At 36.3% G+C, this 16940-nt stretch overlaps 1 protein-coding gene across 2 annotated transcripts in view; it reads left to right on the top strand.

The window, feature by feature from the left end:
* LOC106882667 (general transcription factor 3C polypeptide 4) overlaps positions 1–15727 on the top strand; it is a 31733-nt gene extending 16006 nt beyond the window's left edge. For both annotated transcript variants that reach the window (XM_089349098.1, XM_089349099.1), the window contains 9 exons: positions 1426–1586; positions 2306–2369; positions 4918–5065; positions 5936–6002; positions 9226–9388; positions 10984–11139; positions 13875–13928; positions 14889–14984; positions 15516–15727. In XM_089349098.1, coding sequence (XP_089205224.1) covers positions 1426–1586; positions 2306–2369; positions 4918–5065; positions 5936–6002; positions 9226–9388; positions 10984–11139; positions 13875–13928; positions 14889–14984; positions 15516–15598 — 992 coding nt within the window. In that variant the 3' untranslated portion in view covers positions 15599–15727. The remainder of the gene's footprint in view (positions 1–1425; positions 1587–2305; positions 2370–4917; positions 5066–5935; positions 6003–9225; positions 9389–10983; positions 11140–13874; positions 13929–14888; positions 14985–15515) is intronic.
* The last annotated feature ends 1213 nt before the right edge of the window (positions 15728–16940 follow it).

The following is a 16940-nucleotide window of genomic DNA, read 5'->3' as shown; positions in this document are numbered from 1 at the left end:
TTTAGTGTCTAATGAAGGAAGGTACATATAAGTGGGCTGCCTGAGGCCTTCAATTTAGGTCTCACTTGGCTTGCCGGGTCTTCTCACACACAGCATATTTCCAAGGCTTGCCGGGTCTTCTCATGCACAGCATATTTCCAATACAAGTGATATCAAATTTTAAAATTAATTGAAAATGTCTAAGTAACATTGTAATATAAGCTTTCAGTGTAATTCAGACTGCCTCATGGTCCCAGCAGACAAAATGGAAAAGGTGTTGCCCTGGAGGGTAGTGAGGGAGATGTGCTGGAACATCCACTCTGACTCACAGGGCTCACACTTGCAGACAGCCATCTCTGCTCTAATAGCAGTGAGCAGGGATGTGATAAAGCAACTAAATTAATGAGTTAAACCAAGCTTATGTTCCAAACTGCAATTCTCTCCAGCAGTTATTTTGACACCTGGATATCATTTAGGAGTTGAACCACTTTTTTTTCTTCTCATACAAGTTAGGTAGATTGTTTTAGGGTGCAACTCTAGTAAGATCTTAACTCATGACCATATACTCAATAGTCCAGTATTTTGACCCCTCAACTAATGTACCTCTTATTTACTTATATAAAATTAGTGTTTATAAAAAGATTGTACAATCAATCACTATTTATATTATCAACTACCTATAAAACAGAAGAATATGTGATGAGTTATGACCCTAAGAATGAAATCATTAATATTTCAATAGATCAAGGCAGCCAGAATCATTAGCACGCCAGGCAGAATGCTTACTCTTTTACTTGTTTCAGTCATTTGGCTGCGGCCATGCTGGAGCACCACCTTTAGTCGAGCAAATCGACCCCCAGGACTTATTCTTTGTAAGCCTAGTACTTATTCTATCGGTCTCTTTTGCTAAACTGCTAAGTTATGGGGACGTAAACACACTAGCATTGGTTGTCAAGCAATGGTGGCGGGGGGACAAACACAGACACGCAAACACACATACATATATATATATATACATGTATACGACGGGCTTCTTTCAGTTTCCGTCTACCAAATTCACTCACAAGGCTTTGGTCGGCCCAAGGCTATAGTAGAAGACACTTGCCCAAGGTGCCACGCAGTGGGACTGAACCCGGAACCATGTGGTTGGTAAGCAAGCTACTTACCACACAGCCACTCCATCCATCTTTACCTTCAGAGTTCAAATTCCCCAAGGGTCAACTTTGCTTTTCATCCTTCCAAGGTCAATAAAATAAGTACCAGTTGAGCATTGGGGTCAATGTAATTGAGTGGACCCTCTCTTGTAATAGCTGCTCTTGTGCCAAAATTTGAAATCAATATTTCAATAGATCATGTCAAAATTTTAATGTTTGTTATAATTAATTTTAGAAATAATCTTCAGTTTCTGATTTTGTACTCATTCATTTTCTTTTACCCTATTTCCAGAGTTAAAGTTGGATAGTAAATTATTTCCTATAACTATCGACTGCCCTGTTTTTGCTTTACAATACATCGGTGTAGCTCTCTCACCAAATGCTTCATTGTTAGCTGTTGTCGCTTGCCCTGCTTGCCCTTTTGATCAGAAGCAATTGAAGGAACCTTTGATGGTAAGCTAAGATGTTGTCATCTTTTTATTATATGTCATTTTCCAGACTTTCAGCATCCCCCCCTTAGCCTAATTGTCATTTATTCATATCTAATAGTAAACAGTAAGATCTACCTTATACATGGAGAAATACAAAAAAATTGAGTGGATCACATCTTCATACACATGTAAAGAAACAAAAAACATACTCTTACAATTACAACATGATACACATATTTGTATATAAATTCAAAAAAGGATAAAAATCTTTTACAAGAATTTTATCAGGAAGCCAGTGTGTAAAAAAATTCATAAGGGAAATTTCTATTCCCAAGAATATAATTATTCGTTTATATTTATATAAGGGCATTACTACAGAATAATGCTACACAACAGTTGTGTGACATTATTCTGTAGTAATGCCCTTATATAAATATATATATATATACGCACACACACACACATTCACTATTACTATTTTGTACATTTACATGAAAAAGATACTCTTAAAATTAGATCAGTTATTAGAGGTAAGTACACATGCACGCACATCTTACATTGTAATGTTACTATGCAAAAGTAGTTCAATTTTTGCTTCTATGATATAATATTACTTTTTATACAACCTTCCCCTGCACTCTTTCTTTTCTCTCTCTCTCCTTATTTTTTCTCTGTCTATAAGTCTAGGAGCTTTTGCTTATGTAAGAAATTACTATTTTTTGTCTCTGTTTATTTTTATAGCTGTGTGTCAGCCGTCTGAGCTTGTGGCCAGAATACCCTGATATTCTGCAGCTCTCTGAACATAGTAAGTAGTTTTTTGATTTGTATCGATCATGACTAAATGTGAGAGTAAATATACATCATTTTTTGAGCGAGATCATTGCCAGTGCCCCTGGACTGGCTCTTGTGCGGGTGACACATAAAATACACCATTTTGAGCATGGCCGTTGCCAGTACCGCCTGACTGGCCTTAGTGCCGGTAGCACGTAAAAGCACCCACTACACTCTCGGAGTGGTTGGCGTTAGGAAGGGCATTCAGCTGTAGAAATTCTGCCAAATCAGATTGAAGAGGGGTGTAGCAATCTGGTTTCACCAGTCCTCAGCCAAATCGTCCAACCCATGCTAGCATGGAAAGCGGACATTAAACGATGATGATGATGGTGTGAAATAATACATGCTTGAATATATAATGAGTAGAAATCTTAATACAGTTATTGTTTTATGTTCCTTTTCTATCCACGTTTATCTGCTTTCATTAGTTGAATGGTTAACAACCTACAGTAAAATATATTTTTTACACCAGTTCAAATAAATCAATTTATACTTTTGCAAGTATCCAACTTTAATGTCACGAAAAGTATGTAACATGAAGAATAAAGTAAATGATGAAATTTAAGGTGTGCAAGGGAGTGCTGAAAAGTTCCTGGCTTTATGGGTATTGCAAAAGGCCTAGCTGGAGGCCCAGTCTTCTGAATTCTTTTACAGGGCTTAGAAAAACTGAAAGACCCCTGCAATAAGCGTATGAATCTGAGAGGGGAATATGTTCAATAAAATCATAATTAACTGATCCTCCTGTATTTTCTTTTACCCAAAGCTAGGAATTTTTCATCACCCCTCTTATATGTATATAACACATCACTGGTATCACAAGCCAGCTTCTAAATGGTCACTTGACTGCTAGAAATAGTAGCCAAATTTCCATCAAATCACACACTGCTGTCTTAGAAAAACGAATACATTGGATAATGTGGTTCTAGGTTCATTGTGCCTGGGAAAGAGACAAGAAAGTCAATGTTGGAATGCCTCTGAGCATAGATTTTCTCAACCAAAGCTGACTTAGGAGTAAATAACTACAATAACAAGAATAATAGCTATATTGGTCACAAAGATGCACATGCATACTGCTCTGCTGTGCTCTGTATTGCTTTACAACGAATGACTAAAATCATAATTAACTGATCCCCTGCATTTTCTCTTACCCAAAGCCAGGAACTTTTCAACACCCCTTGTATGTTGTTTAAGGTACTAGATTATAGTTTAGTCAAAAACTAAGATAACCTTATGTACCAACTTTATTATGTTACAAATAAAAGATTTATTGTTCCACTTTGTATCAGCATTAGAAAATGGCAGATGCATTCTGACATATGTTTATGTCTCAGTTGGCACCACTGTAAAATAGGGGATGTAAATTACACTCTGTAACACAATTTTAGTCCTTGGGTAGCAATTGTTATTTCCTATTTGCTTACCCCTAAAAAGTATGAAACTTGGCTAATATTTCCTTCAAACTTTGCTTTTGTTACATTTATTCAAACCCCAAAGATGATACTCCCCCACTACTCCTGCTCATGATCAGAGATGCACATATTGTCAGCCACTAAGGGACATGCTCAAGTAGTTACGGTCAAGCAAATGACAAGCAAATCTGTGGTATTGAGCAGAATATTTGCTATAAGGATATTTCTGCTTCAGCAACTCAGTGCTGAATCTGTCTGAAATGTAATGGAAAATAGGTCAGTTTCAAAACATTGATGTCCAGGTCACAAAAACAAAGTTTAAAGGGAATAGTATTAATTTCCTTTGATTTTTTGACAGAAACAAATAAGAAATAACACTTATTGACTAAAGACAATAAAAAAAGATTAGATTTTGTGAGACTGTGTTATCAAACTGTTTTTATGGAAAGAGGGAGAATGGGCAGAAATGGTCAAAGAGAGTGGCTGAATGAAAGCCTGAACTGTCTAAAATATTTCTCTTCATTAAATTGTTAACTATATTGCAGCTCACATTTACTGTTTTACAATGCTTGTTTGTTAGCCAAATTACAGACTTTTATTTCTATTCAAAGATTAAAGAAAGTGAATATTTATATGTTCCTTCTATTACCATGATGATGAGACTGCCTTTTAAAAGGTATTGAGATATGAACCTGTGAGTAATTATCTAAGTGGTCAATCAATCCACTAGAAATAGAAGCCAAACCTCACTCAAATCACATGCTGCCTTCTTAAAAAAAGGTTGGATAATGTAATCCAGGGTACATTTTCCCTGAAAAAAAGGGGATTGTCATAATTTTAATGTCTTTGATTGTAGGTTTGCTTAATCAGAGTTGACCTGGGGCTAAACAACTACTAGATAATGTGGTGTTATGGATGACTTATAGTCATACACAGTGAAGAGTAAGTGAAGCATAAGTTGGTTTCTAGTTTATTCTAATATTCATTATAGTTGTTTGGCTCCTCACTTGTATATTACTTAGCAATTCATTCTTTGTTTTCCATGAAAATAACTTAATTATCAAAAGTTGTTTCTCTGTATTATTATTTACTAATTGTTCTTGTCTGTTTCAGGGGGAATTCGAGATATCCATGATGTACTGCTTCTTTATCTATGGGGTTTGATGAATGACAAACCTCTGATAGCTCCATCTGTGTTGCACCTTCTCACAGATATGGACTCCTGGCCTGGTCTCTCTCTCACTCAACTACGAATGATCAGGTATTTATGTTATTCTAAATGTTTTACATTATTTCCGATTTCATCATCCATCGTTTTAAATTCGGGGTTTGTCCCCATTAACGGGGATGTCCGGAACTACCTCAATACCATAGCAACTGCCCTCACACCATCTCGCCATCTTGCCCAGTTTTGGGTGTCCTCCCTTCTCAAGCCAACCCTCCCAATCTCCTCCTCCACTTGTCCCCTCCACATTTTCCTCGGTATACCTCACTTTCACTGTCCTTTTACCTCAAACTCTAGCACCCTCTTCAGTACATGCTCCTCATCACATGCCCATACCACCACACTCCATTCACCCTTGCCAGCCATTCTACTGATTCCTCCAACCCCAGCATCCCCATCAAGTCCTCAGTCCTCCTCTTATCAAACAGCCTCAGGCCATGCATTTCTCTCACCATTGCTCTCTCAGTCCTCAAAATTGCCATCTCTCTCTCTCTCTCAAACACCATGTCTCACTCCCATACAGCATTGCAGCTCTCACACAACTCCTATAGACCTTTCCTTTCGTTTTCAATGAGAACCTTTTCCCGTATAACAACACTCCACATTCCCTGAACTTCACCCAGCCAAGTCTCACTCGTGCTGTCACAGCTGCTTCACATCCATCGCTTACATTCACCCTATCTCCCAAATAACAAACCCTGTCACTGTCTCCATCTCATCACCTCATCCAGCCTTCCAGCTCCTTTCTCATATCTCCTACAAACAACCTCTCTCACCAGTCTTGGGGTCACCTTCTTCATTTTCATACATCTATCATGAATCCATTTCTCACATCATTAGAAATTTATTAAAACAAAGAATAATTTTTTCTTTTTTAAATTCAATGATTGATTAATTCATTTTTAGATGCCTTTTATCACTGGATAAAAATACACGCAAACTTATAATCATGGGGGAACATAGCTTTGATCTTGTAAGTATTTCTTTTTCCTCCTTTTTTGACTTTGTTAATTTAATAAAAATGGCATTTTTTTAATGTAGGTAAAATGGCCTAGTAGTTAAAGTATTGAATTGCAATATCTTGTATAGTTACTTCAAATTTGTTTCAATTTTAATGTTGTGTTGTTGCTGCTTCAATTGAAGTTCATTGTTGCAATTTGAGTTGAAGATATTCTGCTACTTTCCTGGATTGTTTTACTGTATTTAGATTAGCAGGACAGTTAGGAAGTATGGGACAATTGCAATCTGGACAAACGTTGGTGATTTCTAGTTCTATTTGACTGCAGTAGTTCTTCAACATGAACCAGAAACTGTTGTGCAATTGTGCTAGTATTTTTTATGTTTTCAGTGGTAGGCATCCTTCTTTCTTATTGATCATAAGTTGGTCAGGTGATTAATATTCAAAGCAAGTAACCCTAAAGTGCATTTTCAACTGCTAAGCAGTAAAATTTCTTTGTTGTAGTCTCTTTGCTTTTCATTGCTAATAAATTTCTAGACTATATGAATTTTATTGAATTTTGTGAATATACTTACCTTTCTTTTTTTGTCTGGATCTGAAAATAATTGGAGATATGTGGGATATCTGTTGTGGTATTGAGCTAGGTATTTGCACACTCAGAAAGTATGAGTATGATTGTACTTTCAGAATTTTTGCTTTGTGATGTAGCGGTCTTCAGCTGCTATTTTGACGCAACTTGTGGCCACTCAAAGAAATCTCTTACTATGATCTCTAAGGCCTTGAATTGTGGTACTTTAAGAACAACAGTTTCTGCTGTTTTTGCTTTTGTTTTCTGTCTTTCAGATTTTGCTCGGTAGAAACCTTTTTGTTGTAAAGCGGTCTTTTACCACTGTTGTATCTGTCTTTTGACGATGGTTGTCACTCTGAAAGATATTGTTATATTCTGACGTCGTCGATAGAGTGTTTCTATCTGGCACTGTATGACCCCCAGTTGTACAATGTTAATATCCTCAAAAGGTTGGATCGATATAACGTCCACACAGTATCACAGTATAATTACTATATCAGCTCAGACATGACTATCAACACAGTCTATATGTACTCTCATCCTTCCTGACCTTCTGGCGTCGACCGGCTATTGGTTTCTTTATAGTGGCTGACTACTACCACTTTTTACGAGGAGAGGTGTATGGTTTCACTTTACAACACTTTCAAATGGCCTTTACTTTCACACTTGTAGCAGTTGAGTTTTTTTGTTGTGATTCATCAGTCTCATTGCTTTTATTTCTGCACCCATGCTGGGACACAGATTTAGAGTAGCTCTGTGGCTATTAGGACTTACATATCCAAGTAGGCTGCACCCATTCATATTGTTTCTAGTTTCCCTGGTACTCACTATGTGCTTATGCTGTGCCACAAAGATGACAATGAGCCAAAGTTCAACATCATTGCCAATGGCCTTCACCATCACCTCATGTTTGTATTGTCTCCTGTTTTCTAACACTAACCTATGGGCAGGTTTATGACACACTAGCTCAGCCTGTTTTCTTACTTCAGTGTCAGCTTTGAAAGCCAAGAATGACATTTCTCTATGCTCAATCCCAGCTGAAGTAGGAGGTATCACTCAACACATCAACCAGGACTACCTCTAGTTGCTGCTTTGAGGGCATAAGGAAAACCCCTGTGTTTTTAAACTGACAAAAATATGTAATCTTCTTTTTCACCTTTGGTTAAAGACTATGAGAGGGGAAGCATTTTCTTGATCACATATCTCTTGTTAAGTCACTCGTGTTTAGTGTCTTTCTATTACTACCAATGTTAGTGAAGGAGTTATGTTGCTTAACCCTTTAGTGTTTAAACCGGCTATATCCGGCCCAAATATTCTACTCATTTTAGGCTCAAACTGGCCAGAACCAGTATCTCACACCTACCCTGCAATGTCATTCTAAAAATAAACAATTACATCTTTCCACTCTTGAAGCTACAAGATAATACCAGATTAATTTTTTTTTAATGTAAATGAATAAGGATTACTTTTGACATATTAATTTGAACGTTAAAGGGTTAAAACAACGCTTTCATTAAAATTGGCCTGTTTTCTTCACTCTGTGAAATGTGTATTGTTGTTAATTGACATTTTTAACTGTTAAGATATTATTTTTTCATGTTCAATGTGCAGGTTGCTTTGAAATTAAAATTTGCTTTCTATGTAATGTTCATTTTTCACTTTTTTTTTTCTTTCTTTTTTTTAATTTTTGAGTGAGTATTTTCTCTGATAAGTTATCTTGAGTTGATTGTAAACAAAAGCAGAAAAATAAGATTGTATCAAAAACATCAGCTCTTGTGTCTCCCCTGTACTAAATGAGACATTCAATGTATTCCAGGACAATCCCTATTGAAAACTATCCCTAAGGAAATATTTTTCTTTCAGTTGCGCTTAGTGAAAAATCTAAAATTCTTAGAGTAAGATGGAAATACATCTGCTCATAATAATATTTAATCATCTTTTCTACTATAAGCACAAGGTTTGCAGTTCTAGGGGAGGGTGCTAGTTGATTACAGCAGCCCATTACTTAACTGGTACTTATTTCATTGACGCTCTCCAAGGATGAAAGCCAAAATCAACTTCAATGGAATTTAAACTCAGAACATAAATCTAAAGTGCCAGGAGAAATGCTGCTAAGCATTTTGTCTGGCATGCTAATGATTCTGCCAGCTAGCTGCCTTATAATAACATTTAATAATAAAAAGACTAATGATTTATAATAATAATAATAATAATTTCAAATTTTGGCACAAGGCCAGCAATTTCAAGGGAGGAGGTAAGTTGATTCCATCGACTCCGGTGCTCAACTGATACTTATTTCATTGACCCCAGAAGGATGAAAGTGAGCAAAATGCCAATAAGCATTTTGCCTAGCATGCTAATGATTTCCAATAATAATAATAATCCTTTCTACTATAAGCACAAGGCCTGAAATTTTGTGGGAGTGGGCTAGTTGATTACAATGACACTGGTGCATAACAGGTGCTTATTTCATTGACTCCAAAAGGGTGAAAGGCAAAGTCGACCTTGGCAGAATTTAAACTCAGAAGAAAGACAGACGAAATGCCACTAAGCATTTTGCCCGGTGTGCTAACAATTCTGCCAGCTCGCTGCCTAAGAAGAAGTGGTGGTGGTGGTGGCAGCAGTGGTTATAATAATTATAATAATAATAGCTGTTGTTGTTGTTTCTAGCATGGTCAATCTTCTCAACCATCACTTTCATCATCAAGTTCATCATTTGCATCTAACAATAAAGAATCACTGAAGTATCTTCATACTCTGCTCATGTTCAAGTTTATCCAGCCTTATATTGTCAATACTTTGATCCCACGTATCACAGAACTGGATAATTTAGGTAAGTGCTCATAATGAAAGATTCCTTGCAGTATTTTAGATTTTTGCTTCTCACAGATGATTTGTATTATTCATATTTGCCTTTTTACATTGAAATGGTTTATGTCAGCACATAACACTATATTAGTTTAGGTTTATGTTCTGCAAAATTAATTCTTAGGCAATTTTCTTTTCTTTCATCATCATCATCATCATTTAATGTCCACTTTACATGCTAGCATGGGTTGGACGATTTGGCTGAGGACTGGTGAACCAGATGGCTACACCAGGCTCCAATCTGATTTGGCAGAGTTTCTACAGCTGGATGCCCTTCCTAATGCCAACCACTCCGAGAGTGTAGTGGGTGCTTTTATGTGCCACTGGCATGAAGGCAAGTCAGGTGGTACTGGCAACGGCCACACTCAAAATGGTGTATTTTACATGCCACCTGCACAGGAGCCAGTCCAGCGGCACTTTTCTTTGTTGACTCAAAATAAGAATTGACTTGGGCCAACTCATGTAAGCATGAAAAGCAGATATAAAATGGGGATACAATGCCTCTGTATGTGTGTGTGTGTGTGTGTGTGTGTGTGTAGTAATAAGAAAAACAGGAAATGTAATTGGCATTTCTAAGCTTTATATCACATACATATGTTTTATTAAGCCAACTGACATGCTTCCTTATTATTATAGCAAAAAAATGCAATATGATGTTTGTTGCATGTATGTACCCTAGTCATGTGTATTATGCATAAGCATAATAGAGGGTGATAGAAAGAGAGATAGTGGAATAATCTTAAATTTGATATATGTCATTACTATGATCATAGTCATTATTTAATGTCCATTTTCCATACTGGCATGATTTGGCTGGTTTGACAGGAACTGGCAAATCAGAAGATTGCACCAAGCTCTCCTGTCTGCTTTGGCATGGTTTTACAGTGTACTGAGTGCTTTTTACATTACACCAGCAATTGTTAAGTCACTGAGTAACTTGCAAAATAGGACACTGCAACTGAGTGGGAAGAGTAGTAGCAAGAGACAGAAAAAAGGTGTCTTGCAGTAGAAAAGAAACATGGCTGTCTTGTGGGGTGGGGGAGAAGATGATGGAAATGTTATGGTGGTGTTGGGGAGACTTATACCTTAGTTACAGGTTGGTGTACATAGCAAAGTGGACTGGAGATTGGTGAGGGTAAGTGGGTGAGTTCACAATATTGTAAACAGAGAGTAGGAGATGGAAGGTGGAGGAAAGTGCAGCTAGTAGATAGAGGGAGGGGTGTACTTGAAGGATATATTGTGGGAGAAGAGATTCAATAAGGACAAAGTGTGTGCCAGTAGGTTTGTACAGGAGAGTGAGAGATAAAGGGGCAGGGAATACAGTGGATGATGAGTCCAATTTGGAGAGGTGGAGATGTTGGAAGATGAGTTATGAGGTAGAGGTTTGTCTGGGGACAGATTGTGTGCAGAGGGGGTAGGCATGGGCATAAAGGACATGCCTTTTTGATGTTTTCTCTATCTTTTTCTTTCTATATATCTTCCACCTTTGATTTCTGTTTATTCTTTCAAAACTTGCATTTTTGCTAACTTAAAGCCATTGCCTTTTTATCTTTTATACAGAATTACGAATTATTTCTTCAATCTGCCAATGGTTAAACGCCCGGATGTACCACTTCTCCAGATGGGATTCTATTGCAGCAGCGGTCAAGAAAATGCTCTCTTCCATAGAACATTCAATCATCATATTTGAAGAAGATTGTCCAATTTGTGGAGAACATATCCTTTTTTCTTGTTAAATTAACAGATAAAGTAAAGTCATTTTATATTTTGTCTTGTTTCAGTCATTGAACCACAGCCATGCTGGAGTATTGCGATAAACGGTTCTATTTAAAAGAATCGACCCAAAGGCAATGTGTTTTTTTAAAGCCTGGTACTTAGTTTATTGGTCAGCAGTGGCATTTTATAGTGTGTCCGATAATTTATTTGGCTTCTTCCCCTCAGTCTTGTTTATGCCTCTGATGACTAATTAGTTTATTGGGTATCTTTTGCTGAACCACTAAGTTACAGCAATGTAAGCAAACCAACACCAGTTGTCGAGCAGAGGTGGGGGACAAAGACACACACACACACATACACATATACAACAGGCTTCTTTCAGATTCCATCTACCAAATCCACTCATAAGGCTTTGGTTGGTCCAGTGCTATAATAGAAAACACAATGAAGGTGGCGAGCTGGCAGAAACGTTAGCACGCCGCGCGAAATGCTTAGCAGTATTTCGTCTGCCACTACGTTCTGAGTTCAAATTCCGCCGAGGTCGACTTCGCCTTTCATCCTTTCAGGGTCGATTAAATAAATACCAGTTACGCATTGGGGTCGATGTAATCGACTTAATCCGTTTGTCTGTCCTTGTTTGTCCCTTCTATGTTTAGCCCCTTGTGGGCAATAAATAATTATATAATAGAAAACACTTGTTCAAGATGCCATGCGGTTGGGAAGCAAATTTCTTACCATACAGCCACACCTGTGCCTATTTTATAAATTATTAGTTTCTTTTAAATGCAGAGAATTTGATTTTTATATTCTCATTAGAAGTAGGGTTAGTATTAATAATAGTGAACTATAAGTATTATATAATATTTAGTTTCATCCCTCTGGGTTCTGAGTTTGAATCTTATAAGGCTTGACTTTGACACTCATCTGGTTCAGTCCTACTACGTGACACTTTGGGCAGGTGTCTTACTATAGCCTTGAGCCAACCAAAGCCTTGTGAGTGGATTTGACAGACAGAAACTGAAAGAAGCCCATTGCATGTATATGTGTGTGTGTATGTGTGTTACCACCGCTTGATAATTGATGTTGGTTTGTTTAAATCCCTGTAACTTAGTGGTTTGACTAAAAGTTCTTCAAAGTAGTGCCCCAGCAGGGCTGCAGTATAATGACTGAACAGATAAAAATGTGATGCAAAGGAAATTTGGCTGCTATTTCAAGCGGGTCAAGTAACCCTCTAGAGCAATGGTTCATGACATTTTTTTGTAGCACCCTCCCACTCCTAATCCACCCCTGTAAGTAGTTGTTATGCCTAACACCTACATAAGTGGCAAGTGAGGTATGATAACTAAAGTAACATTCTCCATGGATGATAATTTATAAATTTTTCTCTAAAAATGGATCATGTAAGCTTTTAACTGTGAAATGATAAAAAATTAATAAAGATAAAAGTTATAAATTTTCTTTATACATTGCAAGTTAATGACTTTTCCGTGCCTTATGAAACCTCATTTTATTTTAATAACCATTACTAGTTTTACCCTCTATGATATAATTACTACAACAGGTAAAATTTGTTACATCACCACCCTCTAAAACCTAATACCCTTTTCTTTGGGGATGGTACTACCCAAGTTTAGGACCTCTGATCTAGAGGCTCCCTCATTAGCTTGAATAGTTTTTTGGCTTACTTGCTATGTTTTAACTGTGTTCTATGTTAACAGGATTGTAATTTATTAGTTTATTAACCTCATCTTTAGAGATCACTTTTTTTTTTTTAATGTTTACATCTACAATTCAACTGATTTCATCTTTTTCCTGGATGTTTACATAGTATCAGACTGGATTTGAACTAAGAATCTTTATTTCTAAACTATGGTTAACACTTTCGTTACCAACCCGGCTGAAACCGGCTCTGGCTCTGAGTACAAATGTCTTGCTTTCATAAGTTTTGAATTAAAATCTTCCACCAAACCTTAGTCACAATTTATGTTCCTAACACTAGCTTAATGATAACTAAGTTATTTTACTAAATTCTTTGTTATATTTAAAGTAATTGAAAGAAACACAGAGCATCTCAAAATAAATACAGTAACGAAAGGGTTAATAATGTTTTTTATCCACTAGGCCACTTGAACATTTTAAAGTTGTACCTATGTTGTATGCTTAAAGTTGTATGCTTAAAAATTGGTAAAAATTCTGTTGAACTTGTTATTTAATGTGGTCTTCAAATATTGTGCAAGCTACGTTTGGAAGAACTGGGACACATTATCAGTGATGTATCCTGAAGTCATCAGGTGTTTTGAGCTTTTCAACATCAGACATCTTCACCCAGTGAACCCAACTGAGGTTCATTAGATCTCTCCACTTGCATCCCAGAAGCAGTCCATAGATCAGCACTTTTTATCCAAATTACATCTGGTAGTTTTCTCTACCATCTCTATGAAGCCCAAGTGGTTGAGAATTGGCCTTCTTCTTCACCCTTTCAATGAAGCCAAATTGGTTGAGGGCTTTGCAAGGTGAACACCCTAAAAAGACTCTGGTGCCCACCTCTATCGGCTTTTAATGGATATTCTTAAATAGTTAGTGGGATTTATTGATATACAATACGATACCATTCATGGAAATTGAACAACATCAATATTTGAAACAAATTTTGTTGAAAACAATGTCCAGTATTAAGGTCAAATGTGGACTTGGCTTTCATTTTGAAATGTTGAATTGCTCCTTAACTATCTTACTTCTTGAAGATGTGGATGTTATGTCAGTAGCCTGTTCTGGAAACCACACATTTGGTAAGAGTTTTCTCTCTTTAATTTCTATATCATGTACAGAGTTTCAAATGATGGTGATGGATCTCTTCATTTGAAAATGAAGCTTCAGTTGTTCAATCGACTGAATTCATGTGTAAGTGGGCAGAACATTACACTGACATGTGTATGTTCAACATATTTCTCAGACTGATTGGGAAGTCTGTATGCAAGTGCCCAAATATTTCAACTGGCTGGAAAAATGCAATGGCTATTGAAGTCCTTTGAACTCAACAAACAAATATATATATATATATATATATATATATATATATATATATATATATATATATATATATATACACACACACACACACACACACACACATATATATATATATATACACATATATATCATGGACTCTCCTGTCATTAGACAACATATGAGGGTTCAGCAATTTCTTGCCAAATAACCACACATGATTTTTTTATAATGATCAAATGTTTGTGTACACATAAGCTTACTCTTTCCATCAAATCGACATTATTTGTACAGGTGCACCATGTACCACATGGCAGATGATGAAATGATCACAGAGCAACATGAAACGAAGTGCTTTGCCCAAGAACACAAAGCAATGGTCTGGGAATTGAACCCACGATCTTGTAATGAGTGAAACACCTTAACCACTAAGCCTGCACCTTCATATATATATATATATATATATATATATATATATATATATTAATCAATAATTGTGAGTCTGACAAAATATATTCTGTCAGAGTTATGGATTAAAATTTTGACTTTCAAACTTCTTACTTTGAGTTCTTGATTCTAAATAGTCTGACAGTGTTTCTTTCAACCTGCCACTTTCTGATATATATATAGATACACACACACACACATACATTTCAGTATCACTGCTAAAAGCAGGCAGCACTAAACTAAAGTTAATCGGTTTATTCTGGTTTCTTTGAAAATATCTTGTTCAACTATTACAGGTCGATGCTGTAAATCCTTACTTCCCTGTAAGGAGATTCCTTACCGAAGATGTTCTCTCTGTAGTAGTGTTGCTATGCCGATAAGTGTAACTACTGGTAAGTATATATTTATCTTTCTAAGTACTTTTTCAGTTTCAGTCTTTCTAGTCATTTTTATGCTTTTAGATTTCAGAAGTTACATGTATTTTATCATTGAATACAGTGTATCTAGTCCTCAGATTTTTTTTGGGGTGGGGTTATAATTAGTTTGACATTTTGAATCAAATTATTTCATAATAAGTTTACCAAGGTCACAGAATAAACTCACTACACACTAACAAGATAACCATAGCCACAGCCACTTCACTTTGCAAAAATAAAGAATAAAGAATAAAAACTACAAAAACATCAGTTGTAAAATAATTACACCAATAATTAGTGCAAATGTGAATTTAGCCAATCATCATGTCTATTCTAGTATTCAAAGGAAAGTGTAAATAACATTAAGCAAAAAAAAATGTTATGATATGTTATACATTCATGCTATATTTGGTTTGTAAATTGTAATGTATCAACAAATCAACTACCTTTTAAAAATGTCTATTTTTTCTAAGCTAAAATTGTCTTTTTTTTCTTTTTCACCACCAGATGCAGCAGGTCTGTGTACAATTGACCCTCATAGTTGTACTTTTTGTGAAGATTCCCTTTGTGGATCAAGATATTTAGTTTAATTCAGTCACTTCTCCACCATCTGAATTCATTATCATTTAGTAATCTCAGAATATTCAATCACTGTAATTCAGTATTTCAGTGCTTTCGGGCTTAAAATAAAGTCATTTTATACTTTTTGCCATATTGAACTCCCGCCTCTCTGTTTATTATACTACTTGAATTGTTATACCACTTGATCAAAGAACCAGCAATTAAGCTTCTACTTAAATTACTGCATTTTCTGGGATCCAAGTGAAATTTTTCAGTTCAAATTTTGCAGCCAAAAATGGTAGGTTAACTTATATACCAAGATGATTTTGGAGGACCAAAAATTCTATGTGAAATGCAGCAGGATTTGGAAATATAGTGACAATGTTTGAATATTTACACTGTGTGCAATGTCAGCTTGTATGCTGGAAAATATGGTTATGTGACCAATGATTTTCGTTCATGAATCCCTTGCAAGTACAAACTCTCCATGTTCAAAACTTCAGTACCAATTGATGCATACCAAGAAGATAGATTAAGTTCCAGAAATGGTCAGTTAATACAAAGTGAACAGGTTTTGTGGATACATATCATCAACATTTACTGCCCACTTTTCCATGCTTGCATGGGCCAGATGAAATTTGTTGAGGTAAATATTTTATGGCCCTTCCTGTCACCAACTCTCACCTGTTTCCAAGCAAGATAATATTTTCCATTAGTTAGACATGTTTTTCACAGAAGATTGGAAACAAATGATCTTGCTTGTATATTATGATGCTCATTTACAGCCATCACATGATGTCTAGACAAGGAAGCACACACACACAAAAACAGGCTTCTTTCAGCTTCCATCTATAAAATCCATTCACAAGGTTTTCGTCTGCTTGAAGCTATAGTAGAAGACACTTGGCCAAGGTGCTGTGTAATGGAACTGAACTTAAGACCACATGATTGGAAAACAAGCTTCTTAACCACACAGCCTACTTCTGCACATACAGATTTCAGTTAATTTGTTCAACAAAATTAAATACCTGCTCATTTATAACTCTCATGTTCATCATAGTCATTCATTAAAAAACATGATGAGGAAGAAAGCAGCAACAACTTAGAATAGTAGAGGAGATGCTGAAAGTATTGTTGTTGTTGGCACTCCGTCGCTTACGACGTTGAGGGTTCCAGTTGATCCGATCAACGGAACAGCCTGCTCATGAAATTAACGTGCAAGTGGCTGAGCACTCCACAGACACGTGTACCCTTAAAGTAGTTCTTGAGGATATTCAGCGTGACACAGTGTGACAAGGCTGACCCTCTGAATTACAGGCACAACAGAAACAGGAAGTAAGAGTGAGAGAAAGTTGTGGTGAAAGAGTACAG

This window comes from Octopus bimaculoides, chromosome 3 (assembly GCF_046866305.1).
Source record: "Octopus bimaculoides isolate indiv1 chromosome 3, ASM4686630v1, whole genome shotgun sequence".
In the NCBI taxonomy this organism is placed as follows: domain Eukaryota; kingdom Metazoa; phylum Mollusca; class Cephalopoda; order Octopoda; family Octopodidae; genus Octopus; species Octopus bimaculoides.
This window is presented reverse-complemented; position numbering and strand designations above follow the sequence as displayed.